The sequence below is a fragment of the Bathycoccus prasinos genome (assembly GCF_002220235.1).
Source record: "Bathycoccus prasinos genomic : Chromosome_9".
NCBI lineage: Eukaryota > Viridiplantae > Chlorophyta > Mamiellophyceae > Mamiellales > Bathycoccaceae > Bathycoccus > Bathycoccus prasinos.
In genome coordinates, this window is record NC_024000.1 from 841681 (window position 1) to 859612 (window position 17932).

General features: G+C 46.2%; 10 protein-coding genes and 1 non-coding gene across 11 annotated transcripts; 5 read left to right on the forward strand and 6 right to left on the reverse strand.

The window, feature by feature from the left end:
* Positions 1-40: 40 nt before the first annotated feature.
* Positions 41-205, reverse strand: Bathy09g04450 (unknown protein; the record flags this gene model as incomplete). The annotated part of the gene is made up of 1 exon (XM_007511061.1): positions 41-205. One exon carries the CDS (start codon positions 203-205, stop codon positions 41-43), a length of 165 nt encoding a protein of 54 aa, XP_007511123.1.
* Positions 206-404: 199 nt separating this feature from the next.
* Bathy09g04460 (predicted protein) lies at positions 405-1009 on the forward strand (the record flags this gene model as incomplete). The annotated part of the gene is made up of 2 exons (XM_007511046.1): positions 405-470; positions 713-1009. The coding sequence occupies 2 exons, from the start codon at positions 405-407 to the stop codon at positions 1007-1009; spliced, it is 363 nt and encodes a 120-aa protein (XP_007511108.1).
* Positions 1010-1286: 277 nt separating this feature from the next.
* Positions 1287-2888, reverse strand: Bathy09g04470 (predicted protein; the record flags this gene model as incomplete). Its single annotated transcript, XM_007511104.1, has 1 exon — positions 1287-2888. One exon carries the CDS (start codon positions 2886-2888, stop codon positions 1287-1289), a length of 1602 nt encoding a protein of 533 aa, XP_007511166.1.
* Positions 2889-3053: 165 nt separating this feature from the next.
* On the forward strand, positions 3054-3126 carry tRNA_Arg_TCT. The gene has a single exon. It is a non-coding gene; the product is annotated as a tRNA-Arg (tRNA).
* Positions 3127-3285: 159 nt separating this feature from the next.
* On the reverse strand, positions 3286-4695 carry Bathy09g04480 (the record flags this gene model as incomplete). The annotated part of the gene is made up of 1 exon (XM_007510957.1): positions 3286-4695. One exon carries the CDS (start codon positions 4693-4695, stop codon positions 3286-3288), a length of 1410 nt encoding a protein of 469 aa, XP_007511019.1.
* A 317-nt stretch (positions 4696-5012) lies between these two features.
* On the forward strand, positions 5013-6287 carry Bathy09g04490 (CMP-sialic acid transporter; the record flags this gene model as incomplete). The annotated part of the gene is made up of 1 exon (XM_007511145.1): positions 5013-6287. The coding sequence occupies one exon, from the start codon at positions 5013-5015 to the stop codon at positions 6285-6287; it is 1275 nt and encodes a 424-aa protein (XP_007511207.1).
* Positions 6288-6384: 97 nt separating this feature from the next.
* On the reverse strand, positions 6385-9483 carry Bathy09g04500 (phosphoenolpyruvate carboxylase; the record flags this gene model as incomplete). The annotated part of the gene is made up of 1 exon (XM_007510975.1): positions 6385-9483. The coding sequence occupies one exon, from the start codon at positions 9481-9483 to the stop codon at positions 6385-6387; it is 3099 nt and encodes a 1032-aa protein (XP_007511037.1).
* A 712-nt stretch (positions 9484-10195) lies between these two features.
* Bathy09g04510 (argininosuccinate lyase) lies at positions 10196-11626 on the forward strand (the record flags this gene model as incomplete). The annotated part of the gene is made up of 1 exon (XM_007510894.1): positions 10196-11626. The coding sequence occupies one exon, from the start codon at positions 10196-10198 to the stop codon at positions 11624-11626; it is 1431 nt and encodes a 476-aa protein (XP_007510956.1).
* Positions 11627-11812: 186 nt separating this feature from the next.
* Bathy09g04520 (predicted protein) lies at positions 11813-12907 on the forward strand (the record flags this gene model as incomplete). The annotated part of the gene is made up of 1 exon (XM_007511052.1): positions 11813-12907. One exon carries the CDS (start codon positions 11813-11815, stop codon positions 12905-12907), a length of 1095 nt encoding a protein of 364 aa, XP_007511114.1.
* A 92-nt stretch (positions 12908-12999) lies between these two features.
* On the reverse strand, positions 13000-15149 carry Bathy09g04530 (chaperonin GroEL; the record flags this gene model as incomplete). Its single annotated transcript, XM_007510864.1, has 2 exons — positions 13000-14742; positions 15141-15149. 2 exons carry the CDS (start codon positions 15147-15149, stop codon positions 13000-13002), a joined length of 1752 nt encoding a protein of 583 aa, XP_007510926.1.
* A 312-nt stretch (positions 15150-15461) lies between these two features.
* On the reverse strand, positions 15462-17597 carry Bathy09g04540 (hypothetical protein; the record flags this gene model as incomplete). The annotated part of the gene is made up of 1 exon (XM_007510860.1): positions 15462-17597. The coding sequence occupies one exon, from the start codon at positions 17595-17597 to the stop codon at positions 15462-15464; it is 2136 nt and encodes a 711-aa protein (XP_007510922.1).
* Between the last annotated feature and the right edge of the window lie 335 nt (positions 17598-17932).

Sequence of the window (17932 nt, forward strand, 5' to 3'; positions counted from 1 at the left end):
CGATGATGATGAGATGATGATGCGTCGTCGTCGTCGTCGTTTACGTCGTCGTCTGAATCGTGCGCGGATACGGAAAGAAAGAGAAGCGCGACGAAGAAAATGGTAACAGAATAGCAATGGTAAAAAAATCTACTCGTTTAAAACGTACCGGGTACAAGTACTCGTACGGGAAGTACACCGTCAATCCTTCCAAGTTGAAAATCATCTTCTTCTTTGTCTTCTTCTTCTTCTTGTCTTCTTCTTTGTCAAAGAAGAAGAAGTGACGACGGAACAGAAGAACGATTGAAAAAATGAAAAACGAAAAAAAAAAACTCAACTTTCCCTCTCTGCCCCCCCATCGAACAAACAACACATTTTCACGCGCAAAATCTCATCAGACAGATAAAAAAAAGTCAAACATAAAAATGGCCCCAGCAGCAAAGAAAGGATCTAAGAAAGTCCAATCGTTCGTCGTCGATTGCACCCGACCGGTACGTGTTGATTCTTTCGCGCGCATCGTTTTCGCGTCGAAATCCGAGAGAGACGCATTTTTTTTTTGTCTTCTCTCAAGCCCTCCTCCTCCGTCGGAAGGAGGAGAAATGTACGCGCGCGAATCGGAAGATTTGTATACTCTCGCTCTCGAACCGTTGCGAAACGTAAACTGACATTTAAACTCTCTATTATCATTCTGTATATTACATCTGTTCTGTTTCCACGCACGCACAACGCACAGGTTGACGATGCCATCATGGACATTGCGTCGTTCGAGCAGTTTCTCACGGAACGAATCAAAGTTGGCGGCAAAGCGGGTGCTTTAGGCGACGCCGTCTCGGTGTCCTCGGACAAGAACTCCGTCACCGTCTCCTCCGAATCTGCCATGAGCAAGAGATACTTGAAATACCTCACGAAGAAGTACTTGAAGAAGCACAACGTCAGAGACTGGTTGAGAGTGATTGCCTCGAACAAGGATAGAAACGTGTACGAGTTGAGATACTTCAACATCGCCGAAGGCGGCGACGAAGAAGAATAAGAACAACGGATTGCTTAAACGTATACAATAGGATAATAATTTAGTATATTTTGAACGTCTGGGGTGATTCTCTCTCTTAAAGCGAGATGATGAAACCATATAAACGTGTGCGTTCCGGGGGGGTCACTAGGATCTGAAACCGATTACTTTTATACTTTAGCAGAGAAAAGCGTCAAAAAGTGTTTTAATAAAATATTTACTTTTACACGATGATGATGACAACTAATATAGTACTAATCATATAACAGTAAGGTAATCACAAAAATAACGAAGAGAGTTACTCGGAGATAGATAACGATACCAACGAGTTTGAAACGTTCTTCGACAGCTCTTGCACTTTCTTATTCTTCAAGAAGACGTCGTTTACAATCGCCGCACTGACGAGAACGATTCCAATCCAGACCGGGAAAAATTCCGGTTTCGACGTGAATACGAAACCGAAAATTTTATTCGCTACGACTCTTTTATAGAATATCTGGCCAATTGGTCCGTGTAAGATGTAAATAGGGAAGGAAATCGCCCCTAAATACGTCAACGGTTTCCAGGACAGAACGCTCGAGATTGAAAATTGGCTCGCCCGAGGACTGCTACTGACCGTTTCGCGGTGAATGTTCATAGTAAACCACGCAAACAGAGGTACGAAAATGCTCCTGGCAATTGCGTCAGACATGGAAACGATCGAGTATCCTCTCCCGACGATCAAACCAATCATCAAGAGTAACGGAATAACCGGTTTCTGAAGAACAGAATCAAAGTTTACTTTCTCGACGCCGTCAATCATCACCAATCGAGCAGAAACCGCACCAATCAACACATCAATTGTCGAAAACAACGGAGAAAACCGAACTGAATTCCAAAACATCCACGACGGGTGCGTTTTTGGCGGCATGGTGCCCTCAAAAAATGCAAAACCAGAGACGTCGTAGCAATACGCAAACTTCACCAAACACGTCAACAAAATCAACTTTACGAACAATCTTTGTAATCCCTTCCGTTTCAATTTCGCAATCGAAGGCAACGCGTACGGTAAAACCACGAACGCAAACGTCAACGCGCTGAGAAACCACGTCGGCGCGTTCCACAACTCCGCGTGCGACGGGAACCACGCCTGCGAGAGCGAAAAAGTCAAACCGGCGTGCAAGGCTGACTTTGCCCATCCGTTGTAAGTCACGTCAGCGATCAAAAACACTGGCATGAACAGAATTTGCGTCGCAAAATACAACGGGTAATACCCCATGACTCTTTGAATGGTGTAGGCAACTTTTGTCGGTAAAAATCTCTTTTCCGTGTGTTCGTACTTGTTCAACTCTGACGCCGTGTACGCGGCGACGTACCCGGACAAGACGAAGAAAGCGCCGACGACGACGTTGACTTGCGATAACATTTTTAATAGCAGAGGGTCTCTCGTCGCGCACGCGATGAAATGACCAATGGCGATGTATCCAATGAGAAAGAATCGCATGGAATCCATCGCAGGTAAACGCGGTTTACTTTCTGTTACTTTTTTTTGTGGTGGTTCGTCCGAAGATGCAGCTGCATTTGTTTTTGATGACATTCTTCCTCGGCGGCGATTTTGTTGTTGCATCGAAGAAGTACTCACATCAAAAAAACTCGTTGAATGTGTTGTTGTGTTAATAGTATGAATGTTGTTGTTGTTGTTGTTGTTGTTATTGGTGGTGTGCAAAGCGGCGGTGGCAGGGTTGAACGAAGTTGAAAAGTTGTAACGCTTTTTCCTCAACCTAACTGTATTAATATTATTGTTGATGAAATTCATCGTCGTCGTCGTCGTCTTTTTTTTTACGACGAAGGAATTCTTCGTTTTCGTTTTCAGCGATGAAGATGAAGACGTGATTCTTCCCATCGTCAACGACGACGACATCATCATCGTTCTCTTTATTTCTGTGAGACTGTTTTCTTTGCGCGTGTGCGTGTGTTGTAATTATCCAAATTTTTTTCCACGGAAGTTTTTTTTTTTAATGAAATTTGACCCTAAATCGATTCATCAGATCTCTTTATATTTATATCTCCCAACCCTAATGCTCACGGGTCTTTAGCAAAGTGGATAATGCGTCCGACTTCTAATCGGAAGGTCGGGAGTTCGATCCTCCCAAGACTCATTTTTTTTGCTCATTGATACATTCAGATCATTGTAGAACGAGACGTTTGAGAGAGAGAACGATGGGTGCGTGTGTGTGTGTGTGTGTGTCGATGTGAATCATGATTTCATGATTTCATCTTCTACGCGTGCAGCTATTGCTAATAACTCGCCCACTATATTATAAAGAACTCTCTAACACGTTGACGACTTCGTCTTCGATCGCGCTCAAATACTCGCAAATCTCGCTCTGTTTGCGAAATTCGTGCAACTCTTTGAGCTCTTTGATGGAAACTTTGGCGTCGTCTCCGCCTCTGACGAGCCTTCGCTTGTCGTCCGGTATGGACGCGAGAAAGTGTAAGAGCGCTTTACGGTTTCTCTTCTTGTTCTTACTAGCATCGTCATCGTCTGTGTCGTCATTGTCGTCATTGTCGTCCTCCTTCTTCCCCTCGTCATCTTTTTCCATGTTGTGCGGCCTTAACTTTTCGCCCACGCGGTGGAAGAGAGAGGCGACCTTTATCTGCAAATCCAGAAAGCCGCGCAAACGAGTAAACTCTTCTTTGGAAGAAATACTCGTCGAGTAATAATATCGATTCACTTCTCCAAGTTTTCGCAAAGAAATCACCGGTATCGCGTACGCGTCTTCTAAAAACCGCAAAGATTGTTTGCACACCGGCTTCTCCGTGAAATCCCATCGGTGCAAGACGTCGCGCGGTATGATTCGAGTGTCTCCGGCGAAGCAGCTTTCGCATACGACGACTCGTAAATACGAACACACTCTCTGCTCCATTTTCGCCTTTTCTATTCGGTTGCCACATAAACACATACACGTCGCGAGGGATGACGATGCTAATGTTGTTGCTGTTGTTGTTGTTGTTGCTATTCGTTTTGTGTTTGTGGTGGCATCTAAAAGTATCGTCTCAATCGAAAGGCCTCTTGGACGAGGCGGCGCTTCGGATAACAAGACGTTGGACATGTCATCGATTAACTCTTCGTCCACATCTGAAGGCGTCGTCGTCATCGTCGTCGTCGCTGTTGTAATCAACGTCGACGATATCGCGTTAAATGAATGCATCACCGCGTCTTTACCAATGTTTACGGTCGTTTTTCCTAAATATAAACTCGCATTCGTCGTCACCGCGACGCCGGAAACGACCGTATCTCCCATAAACTTTGCTCCCGTAGAGACGCCCCTCCCGATTGAAAAGATACCGTTGTGTATGCCATCGAACAGACCGGTTTTGGAAGATTTAATTGTTTGCGTCGTTTTATCATTATTCGTTTTAGTAGCTCTCATCATCATCGTATTTCTCTTATCGTCGTCGTCGTCGTCGTCAATAATACCGTTATTATTATTATTATTAAGTTGCTTCCCATCTTCCTTCTTCTTCTTCTCGTTAATGTGAGTATTGTTTTCGAAGGACAAACAGACGACGTCTTCGTCAAACACGTTCATATCTTCTTCTTCGATCAATCCTCCTCTTTGATTATCATCCGTTGTTGTTGTTCTTCTTCTTTCTCGTCGCACGCCGTAGAATTCATCTAAAGCATCTATGACGTGCGTCGAAATCATCGTCTTATTCGTCTTCATTACTGATGTTGAGGAGGAGGAGGAAACGACAAAAACTCCGACGAGGAGGAGGAGTGGTGTTGGTTCATTTTTTTGACGAAAGAAAATTTTTCGTGTTTTTTGCATTTGTCACATCAAACAAAAACAAAAGCATGTGAAAAGTTTTTTTTCCTTTTCTTCTTCCTTTCTTTACAAACACACCATTTTGGCGGTCTAAAAATTTAAATTCACCTCTTCTCGGAGAGAGATGCATAGTATCATATAGTATTAAAAAGACGAGAAACACCCTTTCCTCGCTTGTTCTTCTCTCTGAGAGTCCTTCTTGAGCGATAATAGTGATGTCGTTCCCAGGCCGAGCGCAGGAGTTGTTCGGTAAAAATGATGCGAGTAGTAAAAAAAATCAAACGAAACGCCTTGATAGCTTTTATTACGAAGAAGGCGATGATGGTGTTGACAACAGCAATAAAAACAATAACAACATTAATAACAACGTGAACAACAACACGAAGAAGAATAGACACAAGTTAGCCGCGCTCTTTTTAGTCGCCTTAACTTTGGAAAACACGGCATCTATGCTCGCCAGAAGGTACGCGGTTGGGATTTTACAGTTGGATTTTTCCAAGAACGTCGTCTTGTGTGTCAACGAGTTCCTCAAACTCTTGTTTTCGCTTGGCATGAAATATCGAAAAACGGACATCAAGAGTTTCGCGAGGCTGAAAACACACATTTTCGAGAGGGTGGTGAAAACGGCGACGCCAATGCTGGTACCAGCGTTCGTGTATTTAGTGGTGAATTTAATTTCTTATCCTTCGTTGCAACGCGTGGACGCGTCGGTGTTCACGGCGATATCAAATTTGAAGGTATTAGCGACGGCGATATTCGCGCAGATTTTGCTCAATTCGAGAATATCAAACCGTGTGTGGAGAACGTTGACGCAGTTAGTCTTAGGCGTGACTTTAATTTCCTGGGAATCGTCGCCGAATAATCCGGTCATTCACAAGCGCGTACATCAAAATTGGTACGAACACATCAGCGATATGTTTGATTTATCCTACGCTTTCGGTGTATTTTTAGCGCTCGTACAAACGATGTTAAGCGGGTTCGGGTCGGTGTATTTCGAGAAAGTGTTGAAGAAAAGGACAAAAGAAGACGAGGAAGAGAATTTAGGTAAGAAATTAGACGTGGAGTCACCGTCGTCGGCGTCTTTGGCGAAGTCATCATCGCCGTTTTCTTCTTCGACGGAACTCGACGTTTGGGATAGAAACATTCAGCTGGCGTTGTGTTCAATTCTGATATACGTGCCGATATCAATCTACGAGACGAAAGGAAACCTCTTCCAAGGATGGACCTTTCTCGTTATATTCATAGCAGCGTTGCACGCTCTTGGTGGAATATTAGTCGCACTGTCTGTTTTATATTCCTCCTCGGTAACGAAGACGGTCGCGGTGTGCGCGGCTTTGGTATTAACGACAGTTTTTGGTCACATTTTGTTCTTCGAACCGTTGAACGGTCCGATATTGCTGGGGTGCGCGATGGTCATCATTTCTGTGTGGGCATACAAAGACGACGCGTACGTGGAAGCAAAGCTTAGAAGCGCAGGATTCGTAGTGTAATTTATTTTAGTTTAGTATGCATTGTTATAAACATCTTTTCCTTTTTCTTTTTCTTTTAAATACATTTACTTATATATACACCAGGTACCTTCTTTTCTTAACCGGTGTTTTGCAAGCCACTCGCGATACCTTTGATAGTGATGATGAGCGTATCGTTCACCGCCGATTTGAATGCGTTTGCACTCGGATGCAGCTTCATCATATCTTGCGCCCACGGCAACGATGGATCGTACTTCAACTCGTCGAAAGAACTGTCGTTGCTGGCTTCCATCTCTTCGATTTCGCGCTGTTTCTTCAAGTAAGCGCTTTGAATCACATTCAAAGGCGTGATGTAGATCGAACGCATTTGTAACTTATTCTTCAACTGCTGATGTTGCGCCGGACACTGTTGGCCGTCGACTTCAATCTTCGACTCTGGGTTCACCAACAACTCTCTTCGGTCCGCAATTTCCAAAACGTGGTCGATGGTCGTCATCAACTCGTTCCTCAACTCTTTGCCTAACCCATTTCTCAAGCGTTCATCTACCAACGTCTTCTCATAATACTCGACGACGTTCAAATCAGCTTTGGCTAAAACCATCTCGACTAAATCCATCGTCACTTTAAAAAATGGCCACTTCTTGTGCATTTCTCTCAGTGTGCTCAGTTCGCCTTCCTGCGCTTTGATCTCAGCGAATGCGGCAGACATACCCAACCAAACTGGAAGTTGAAAGCGGCTTTGCGTCCAGGCAAAGATCCAAGGAATCGCTCGCAAGGCCGTAACGCCAGCGTTCGGTTTCCGCTTACTCGGACGCGAACCGATGTTCAAACTTCCCAATTCTGTGCTCGGCGTGCTTTGCGCGAAGTACGGAACGAAATCAGGGTTTTCAAACACAACCGATCGGTACCTTTTGCACGAAGCTTCGCTCATTTTTTTCATCACGACTCTCCATTCTGGTTTTGGACCTTCCGGCGGTTTCAAAGTGTGTTCGAGAACCGCGGCGGTGTATAAATCCAAAGTGTGAAAGCAGTTTTCTCTCTCCCCGAAATCTTGTTCAATAACTTCGCCTTGAATGGTAACGCGAATAGATCCATTCACCGTTCCTCCCGGTTGCGACATGATAGCAATGTGCGCCGGACCACCGCCTCTGCCAACTGTACCGCCTCTGCCGTGAAACAAGGTCAAGTGCACGCCAAATTCCTTGGCAACCTCACCCGCTTTCTCTTGACCTTCATACAAACCCCACGCCGCGGCAAGACGTCCAGCATCTTTACCAGAATCCGAATACCCAATCATAACTTCTTGTTCGTTATTTCTTAACGTTTTCATGTAGCACTCGACGGAGAAGAGTTGTCTCAAAACTCTCGGCGCATCGTTCAAATCGTCCAAACGTTCAAACAAAGGCGCGACTCTCAGCGACGTTTCTAAAGTTCCGCCACACTCTCTTTGTAACAAAACCACCGCCAAAACGTCCGAAGCACTCGTCGCCATGGAAATGACATACGTTCCTAAACTCCCTGGAACCTTCTTTTGAATGTGCGCAACCATTTTGAACGTGTCGAGAACCTCGCGAACTTCGTCCGAACACTCCAACTGGTGCGGGATCAACGGACGTTTACCTTCAATTTCGCTCTTCAAAAACTCAATTTTCTTCTCTTCGCTCCATTCCTTGTACGAACCCATGCCCAAGTGCGTGGTGATTGCATCCACGGCGTCAGCGTGACGATCGGATTCTTGTCGGATATCGAGCTTGACGAGATTCAGACCGAAGCATTGCACTTGACGAATAACGTCGAGCAAATAGCCATTGGCGACTTGTTCGTCGCCGCATTCCATCAAAGACTCGTAGCAATGCATCAACGGGCCAGATAAATCTTCTTTACAGCGAATGAAACGATCGGAACCATCGTCCAAATCCAACTCGATGGACGGATCAGCGACAACTTTTTGTAATTGTTCCATCGTCTCGTACAATTTGTCTCTTAACTCGCCCAAGAGAACTCTGTACGGTTCGTTTTCCGGAATGGTTTTCCAAAAGTCCGTGTAGTTACGTCCTCTGCGGATTTCAAACACGACCGAGTCTTCTTCGTGTGGTCTGTTGGCGACTATATCGTCGACAACTTTTCGAAAAGATGCCGAGCACCGCCACATGGCAAGATCGAATATGAGTTGTTCGATAGCTTTGAAATATAACGTCGTCGCTTGTAACCTGGCGAGGTAGACGGAATCTCTCGTGCACGTGGCCGTCACGTACGGGTTTCCGTCGCGATCGCCACCCATCCAAGAGCCAAACGTAATGATCGAGCGTTCCAAAGGAAGTCTGTTCAAACCGTGGTTCAATAACGAAGTATCCACCCGTCTCATAAACCGCGGCACCCCGGCAAAGATTGTATTCGTAAAATACGTCAAACCTCTTCGCATTTCATCCTGTGGCGTCGGCGGCGAACGGCGAATTTCGTCCGTTCTCCATGCCGAATGAATGCAGCACCGAATGGACTCCAAAATCTCTTCGCGTTCAAATCGTGAGAGACGAAAACGTTGCAAATTGATCAAATTATTACGGATCTTGCCGTAGTTCTTCAACAAAGATTGTCTCAGCGCTTGCGTCGGGTGTGCGGTTAACACCAAATCGACGTGTTGGTTACATAACGCGTCGTAAATCGCGTTCGGATCCATGCCGCTGGCCACCATACCTTTAATCGCGCCGTTGGTCGTCTTTGCCGGACCTCTCGGAATATCGTCCAATCGCGCGTGTCTCTCCTCCATACTCGTCGCTACGTGTTCAGAGATGTTGTGCAAGTTTAACAAGTTCGAATACGCCGAGGATAACATCAACGTTTCGTCCAACTTCAACGCGTCCAAGGTGTTTTTCAACTTGTCAAAGTCCCCCGAGGAGTGTGACTCGCTAAATGTTTCCGAAATCTTATACACGTCCATTATTTTATTCAACATTTCCTCCCCGGCGGTTTCCTTCACTATGGAAAAGAACATTTCTCTCATGAGCTCGTCGGATTCCGCGACAGCTTCCGCGGTATCGAACGTATTCGTTTCCCCAGTCCCAGACAAATAACTCGATTCGTTGATGAGTTTGGACATGAACTTCCCAGTCTCCGTGTTGATCATGGATTGAGAGAGTCTCCGACCGTGCGGAGGCTTGCTCCCGCTCGGCGGCGCGTTCTCGTCGGTGTTTTTGTTATTGCCGCCGAATAAACCCATGATTATTGATTCGTCTACTCTCTCCTTCTCGAGCTCAAAATTCGCGCCGCTTTATAATATTCCGTAAAGAAGGAACAGTTGGTATATTTACTTTTTTCTACTAAGAGTGTTGTGTAGATCGTAGAAAAAGAGATCTCAATCCGATCTCTTTCAGTTCTCTCTCTCGTTCTCTGGATCGATGATCGAAAGTACTTTTCTCTCGCGCCTTTGTCTTCGTTGTCCTCTTTTCCTTTCCGAAAGACGGAGGAGGAGGGGAGGAGAACGCTTTTTTTTTGACGATGCATGAGCAGATGAGAGATCGCTTTTTCGTAAATGAACGAGATATTTTTCCCCCTGACACCTGATGATGAAAAAACCTTCCTTCACTAATTCCTCCACAACGACAACTTGGAAGGAATAGATGATAATGCTCGCTTCAACATCATCAACAACAACAACAACACCATCTATTATTGCACAACATCATCGAGATCAACAACAGAGGACGACGACGACGACGACGCGAGCGGGAGGAGGAAAAGGCTTACAACACACGTACCATCATCAAATATCGAAGAGGAGAGGCGCTGGTATCGCGACGGTCGTTTCGTATTCTTCATCCTCATCCTCATCGTTAGCAAAAGTTGTTGGCGGCTTCCGTAACAAAACAAATTCTTCTTCTTCTTCTTCTTTGTTCACCACTGATAATACGAAGCGAGGAGGACGAGAAACGATGACGACTCATGCTACAGGTGGTGACGGTGGTGCCCCTGGGGGAGAGCCTAAGAAGTTATGGGGTGGAGCGTTCAGCGAAAAGATCGATCCGCTCATGGAAAAGTTCAACGAAAGTTTATCCTTTGACCGACGAATGGCGTTGGAAGATATCGAAGGGTCCATCGGATACGCCTCTGCGTTAGCCCGGACTGGGATCATCACCGAAGAAGAGAGAAACGAAATCCACAAAGGTTTAAAGAAAGTCTTGGAGGAGTGGCAGAGCGATGCATTTGTCGCGAAGGAAGGCGACGAGGACATCCACACCGCCAACGAACGACGGTTGTGCGAGGTCATCGACTCAAACATTGGAGGGAAGTTACACACGGGTAGGTCGAGGAACGACCAAGTTGCCACGGACACGAGAATGTGGCTGAGAAAAGAGTTGACGGTGTTGAGAAAGTATTTAAGAACTTTAATTGAAGTTGCGATCGACAGAGCGGAAAAAGAAGTGGATCACGTGATGCCGGGATTTACGCACTTGCAGTCGGCGCAGACGGTTCGATTTTCGCACTGGTTATTGTCGCACGCCGCAGCGTGGCAAAGAGACGACATGCGTTTGAAAGATTTGATGCCGAGAGTTAATACGATGCCGCTGGGAAGTGGTGCATTAGCTGGGAATCCATTTGGTGTCGATCGACAGCTGTTGGCGAAAGATTTGAACTTTGAACGCGTCTGTCCAAACTCCATGGACGCAGTTTCCGATCGCGATTTCGTCATTGAAACTATGTTTTGGGCGAGCATGACACTCATGCACATCTCGAGATGGTCGGAAGATTTGATCGTGTACTCTTCCCAACAGTTTGGCATGATGCAGATGTCTGACGCGTACTCAACCGGAAGTTCCCTCATGCCGCAAAAGAAAAACCCAGACGCGTTGGAATTGTTGAGAGGGAAAGCCGGGAGACAAATCGGAACGCTGACGGGTTTACTGTGCATCTTAAAAGGCACGCCGACTACGTATAACAAAGATTTCCAGGAAGGTTGGTTGGGGATGTTTGAAACCGTGGACACGATGTCTGATTGCTTACAAATAGCCGCCGGATGTTTAGCGACGATGAAGTTGAACCCGGAGAAGATGAAATCGTCTCTCGTCGCGGAAATGTTGGCCACGGATTTAGCTGAATATTTAGTGAGAAAAGGCATGCCGTTTCGCGAAACGCACCACATTTCTGGCGCGGCGGTGAAATTAGCCGTCGATAAAAAAGTCCCGTTAGACCAACTCACCGTGGACGATTTGAAATCCATCTGTGACAAGTTTGAAGATGACGTCGCGGAAATTTGGTCGTACGAAAAGTCCGCGGAGAGCAGAGACACGGAAGGCGGGACCAGTCGCAGGTCAGTTCTCGAACAGTGCGCAAAGTTAAGAGCGTACTTGAAAGAAACCGAGTAGTCACGAACGGCGCCAATGACGACGATGACGAGAGAGTAACGATGGCATCAAACGAAAATACACTCACTCATTAGATGTTTTTGACTCATGAATACACTTACCATATGGGATATTTTTATGCAACTTCGTCAGAAAAACTTCGTACTTCGTTAGAAAAACGCCCAAGCGACTACTTAATTTTTAATAATGTCCAGACCCTTCTTCCTCTTCCTTTTTTTCCTCCTTCCAGTGGCTTTGATAGTACTCCCAGCAGTCGTCGTCGTCGAGGCATCATCGTCCTTCGACGACGCCGTGAACACGCGCTTACACGACTTGAGAAAGAGAAACCAAGCTTTGAAAGATTCTCTTCGGAGGAAATTGGAGGAAACGTCCACGAAATTGGACGTGGAAGACGCGTTTATCGTCGCTTTGAACAACGCGCACGAAGACGAATCGCTGATAACGAGCGAACGATTAAAAAAGAAAACGAAAGGGAAAGAGTTGGAATTTATCACCGATCACGAGGGGCAAACGTTCGCGTGCGTTTTACCTTCTTCGTCGTCTTCGTCTTTAAAGAAGAAGAAGAAAGGAGAAGAAGGAGAGAAAGAGAACGGAGGGGGAGACAACAAACGAGAAGAAGGAGATGCGGAAGAGGAAGAAAAAGAAGAAGAAGAAGAAGAACCAAACGCTCCATCGATTGCGTCGCTACTGCAGCCGCTCACGAACGCGTGCTTCTATAGATTTGAAGGATGGTGGACGTACGAGTTTTGTTTCAAGAAACACGTTCGACAGTACCACGTAGAAAGTAACGCGAAAGTTTCCGTGGACTACTCTTTAGGTAAATTTAACGAAGCTTTGACTAATAAAACGCGCGACGATGAAAATGAAACGGAAATTAAGAAACGAGAGGCATCGGTGGGTATTCCAGCGACGGCGTTTCACGTGCATCATTTTACAGACGGTACGGAGTGCGACATCGGTTCGTTAGAAACGAGGAAAACGGAGGTACACTTTGTGTGCGCAGAGGAAGGACAGAACACAGTTTTGAGCGTCAAAGAGCCGACTACGTGTTCTTATAACTTACAATTCGCGACGCCTTTGCTGTGTTCACACGAAGCGTTTGTTACGAAGGAGAAGAACATCGAGCCAATTCGGTGTTACGCGTACAAAAATGAAAAGGAAGACGAAAGAACGTTTCAAGAAATACTCCTCGACGCTGGTAATTACGACGAAGAGGACATTAATAGCAAAAATAGCGAGCGAGAAAATAGCGACGGCCACGGTAAAAACGACGAGTTGTAATGTAGCAACATGTAGAAGAAAACACTGGTACAGTAATGGGTTTTGTAGTGAAGCTATTATGATTTTCAATTAAAACGAGAGAGAGAAGAGGCTCAAATGGAAAATGTGCCCGGCGCATTCGCGGTGTCCGCATTGCTATCCATCACTCTTCCCTTTAATTGCTTCTTCGGGATTTCTGTGATGACGGCTTGCGTGGTCAAAACCATACCGGCAATAGAGCAAGAGTTTTGGATGCCAGATCTCGTAACTTTCTTCGGGTCGATGACGCCGGTTTCAATCAAGTTGGCGTATTCGCCAGACATGGCGTTGTATCCAATCTCCCACGGTTCTTGCGCCACTCTGGACACGATGACATCACCTTCAACGCCAGCGTTGTTACCGATCCATCTGCATGGCGCGACTAATGCCTTTTGAACGATTTCACAGCCTAATTTCTCCTCCGGGTCCGTGAGAGTTTCCTTGAATTCCTCAATCATCACAGACAAGTGCACCAAAGCGGCGCCGCCTCCCGGAACGATGCCTTCTTCGACAGCCGCAAACGTAGCGTTCTTCGCATCCTCAATGCGCAACTTTTTATCTTCTAATTCAGCCTCAGTCGCCGCACCGACCTTGATGACGGCAACACCCCCAGCCAATTTTGCGATACGCTCCGAGAGCTTTTGCGTGTCGTAAACGGAATCGGTTTCAGAGAGTTCTTGTTTCAATTGCGCGACGCGCAAGTCGATGTCATCTCGAGAAGCAGAATCGGCAATAAAAGTCGTCGTAGTCGCAGCTTGCGTAACTTTACGGGCAAAACCCAACGAATCAATCGTCGCCGTCGCGACGGATAAACCCAAATCCTTCGCCAAGTATTGCGAACCGGTAACGATGGCGATATCTTGGAGTAAAGCCTTGCGTCGCTCGCCAAATCCCGGAGCCTTCATGGTGGTGATGTTCAAAACGCCTCTGAGTTTGTTGACGACCAACGTCGCCAACGCTTCACCGACGACATCCTCTGCGATGAGTAAAACCGGCGGCGAGCCAGCTTCGGTGATTTGCTCCAAAAGCGGTACCAAATCCTTCACTTGCTCAATCTTTTCGTCGGTGATGATAATTCTTGCATTTTCCATTTCAACCAATAACTTTTCGTTATTCGTGACAAACTGCGGCGACCCGTAGCCACGGTCAATTTCCATACCTTCCTCAATCTCGACGATAGTTTCTAAACCGTTACCATTTTCAATGGACAAGACACCATCCGCACCTACTTTTTCTATCGCGTCGGCAATCATGTCGCCGATTTCGTCATTGTTCCCCGCGGAAATAGAGGCAACCGCCTTGATGTCTTCCTTACCCTTGACGTCGACGGCTAATTCGTTCAATTTCTTCGTCAAAAAGTCAGACGTTTTATCGATCCCTTTCTTAATGTTGACCGGGTTAGCACCCGAAGCGACGGATTGCAAACCAAACATGATCATTTCTCTCGCTAAGATGGAAGCAGTCGTCGTGCCGTCGCCGGCGGAATCGTTGGTACGACCGGCAACTTCTTTAATCAACTGCGCACCGGCATCTTCAACCGGATCTGGAAGCTCGATAAATCTCGCGATAGAAACACCATCGTTGATAACTTGCGGAACGCCGAACTTTTCTTCTAACACGACGTTTCTGCCTCTAGGGCCTAAGGTGATAGCCACCGCGTCGGCCAACTTGTCAATACCAGCTTGCATTTTCTGTCTCGCCGCCATATCAAAGGTTAAATTCTTAGCTTCGGCGCGAACCATCAAGTTCGGTCTTTGACTCGCTCTTCTCGAGGTAGACGACGAGGCCGACGAAGAGAGCGGTTTAGCAACGAGCGCCTGATGATGTTGTTTTGGATGACGATTTGATATAAGGAGAGGGTGTGTTTTTGTTAGTCTTTCGAGGAGAAGATGATAAAAAAGCGCATTATCCAAATTGGGGGAGAGGAAGCAAAAAGCGCGTAATCAGGCACCCGTGTTCACTGCGAGCGAGACCACCGATGCGGTCATACATTGCTCGCTTGTATCTATAAACGCGCACAGAACACGAAATTGAACAGTTTGTGCTTCAAAAATGTTCGCAAAATACAAACTTTGTTCGTTTCGTTATCACCCCGCGATTTTTGTCAAAGGCATCCGACGGCGCCGGCGTGGAAAAATCGAAGCAACCTTCGAATTTTTCGTACGAGACGGGGAAAGTCAGACGCGCGAACGTGAAAAGAGAATTATAAACGCACCGTGCGCATCGTAAAGGAATGTGACATCATATTTATGTGCGATGTATGTATATCAGAATAGACTTATCGGTCTTCTTTGTGACGCAGAACGTCGGAGAGACAAGTAAAGTGGAGTTTTCCTTGAGAGAAAGGCGAAAATACCCTGCTTCCTCAAAAAGAAATTTTTCAGGAGAAGAGTCCCTTTTTGCGACGTGGCAAACATTCATCGTTGTTGGCATCATCAAAAGCAGACGACGAAAAAAACGTCTTCTTCTTTCGAAGAAGATGTTGAAAATCTGGCAAAGGGTGTCAGTCATTATTATTTTATGATTTTACAACTAACTACAAAAATAAAGGCGTTGTTCGAAGCGGTAAAAACGTTCTCCTCGTGCACTCTGCTGTCCTTGTCGTCCTAATCATCCTCGTCTTCATATCCGTCTTCTTCGTTCTAGCGGCGAGTCCGATGACTTTGAGTGTCGTCGTCCTCGTCGGCGGAGGCGGCGACGACGCGGAATAAGAGTTGATCTTCTTTGGTCGTCGTCGTCGTCCTCCTCCTCCTCCTCGTAGCCGCGAGTCGAGAGAGAGTTTCGCCTGAAATTCATAACGCTTCGGCCAGACGTTGTTTAAATAGCGTTCGTTACTCAAACTTCTCGCGTTTGGCGCATTCGGTCCTCTGCTGCTGGAATCCTCGTCGTTCTTTGCGGCGGCTTCATTTTCGTCGATACTATCGCTACCACTATTACTGTTTTTACTATCGCTATTTCCTCTATCGATTGATAATACATCCTCCTCTTTAGCATTGTTCTTGAATATAACATCCAACATGGCGTCGATCTTATCTGCGACCGCACCTTTAAACGTCGTGTGTGGACTTGGCGAGAGATACTCGTCCAAGAAATATCCCGCAGAAGCGACGACGCCGGCTAAGATCAACAAACAAAAAGGAAACAAAAACGGTCTGCTCGCCAAGTTCATCGTCGCCGCGAAGAAGAGCAACATCACGACCGAGGCGATTTGGGAACCAGAGACTAAACTTGCGGCGAGATCGGCGTCCAGATTGTTCTTTACCGCTTGTTGGACGACAACAGATGGAACCGGCATGACGCACAGCGCCGCTAACGTACCTCGAGCGATGGGGAACCCGCTCGGTATGAAAACAGACACAACCGCGGCGCACGCTAAACCAGTCGCGTATTTCGCGGCTAAAAATCCAATGCAGTCTCTCGTTTGTTGTCTCCTCAATCCAGCCTCGAACAATACGCCGACGGTGATCAAAACCAACGGATTATTCGCATTCGCTAACGGCTCCGCCAATTTGTGCACCACAGTCGGTAAACTGTGCCCGATGATTTTGGAGACGAAAACAACCGCCAACGCGATAAAAGGCGGGAATTTCAACATGTTCAAAGCCTTCTTCTTTAAAGTCTCTTCCTTTAACGATTCAACTTTCATTCTAGCAGCTTCGGCGCGCAACGTCGCATCTCTCACCGTTGCCGTCAACTCCTCCATGGGTACTATTTTTTCCAACTCGTTCGCTTTCCAAATGCCAGCTTTGACGACGCCGCTTCGAAGTTTACGAACGCCGAAACCGGAAAATTCACCGGATTTAAAATTCCCTACGTACGATCCTCCTTTGGCGTATTTATACACCCCTAATCCATTTTTAACGTTTTGTTGCCACTCGCCTTCGTAGATGGCACCGGACGGATACGTGTAGCACCCCAACCCACTCTTGACGAGCTGCGTCGTGAACGTTGTCTTTGGTCCGGTTTGTTCGTTTTCCTTTTCCAGTTGTTCCTTCCTCTTTGCAATCGAAGAAAGTCCGTTATCTTTGGTCATTCTCGCGTCTTCTTCCTCGGGCACGTTCGCGGAACTTCTCTTCGCGTACGTTTCTTTCTTGATTCTTTCTGTGATAAACTCGCCGGAATACATCCCGCCGTCGTCGTGACGAAGCTCAACGTTTTCACTTTTTCTCGTCTTGGAGCGTTCGTAGGAAAACACAACCGCGGAGATGATGAACACGAACACAGAGTTCGGTAAATCGTATAAAGTGGCTAACCGTAAGCCTTCGCTCCCCCAAATTGCTTCTATGAACGGATACGAGTACGTTCCTAGATTCACGCCAGCCATGCTCCCGACGAACAAACCTCTCTCGTTGGACGGTCGTTTAAAATACAAATACAACGCCGAACCCATCGCCGTCAACGAAACGAACGCAGAGCACAAAACGATTGGCAGAAATTTGGTCACAAAATATTGTTGACCATTACCATTATTCACGTGAGGAGTATACATGCTCGTGCTCGTCGAGAGCGTGTGCAACAGAAGCGCCGGTAACGTCACGTTCACGACAAACTTCAACATGACTAAACCGTCTTTTTTGGAAAACAAATCCAATCTTTTCATGGCGAAACCGAGGAACGAGTAGCCGCTGAATACGCACACTCTGCCAATGACGGACATGGCGTCGAACCCCATTAAACTTGCAGAAGGGTCGACACCTGTTGTCAGCATTTTGAGTGATTTTTAATGATTACTTTGATATTACTATTAGAAAAGTAGTAGTAGTAGTAATTTAATTTACACCGGTAAATAGCTTTGAAGGAAGGTTGTTTGAAAAAAAAAAACCAACCAATTTTCAATCAACACAGTTTTAAGAAGAATTTTATTTTCCTCCACACACAACAACAACAACAACAACAACACAACACAACAGCAATTTAAAAAAAAGGATATAGAGAAAAGAAAAGCGGCTTTCGTCTTCTTCTTCTTCTAGAGGATACGCACGTGTTCACACGCAGTTGTTGTACTTT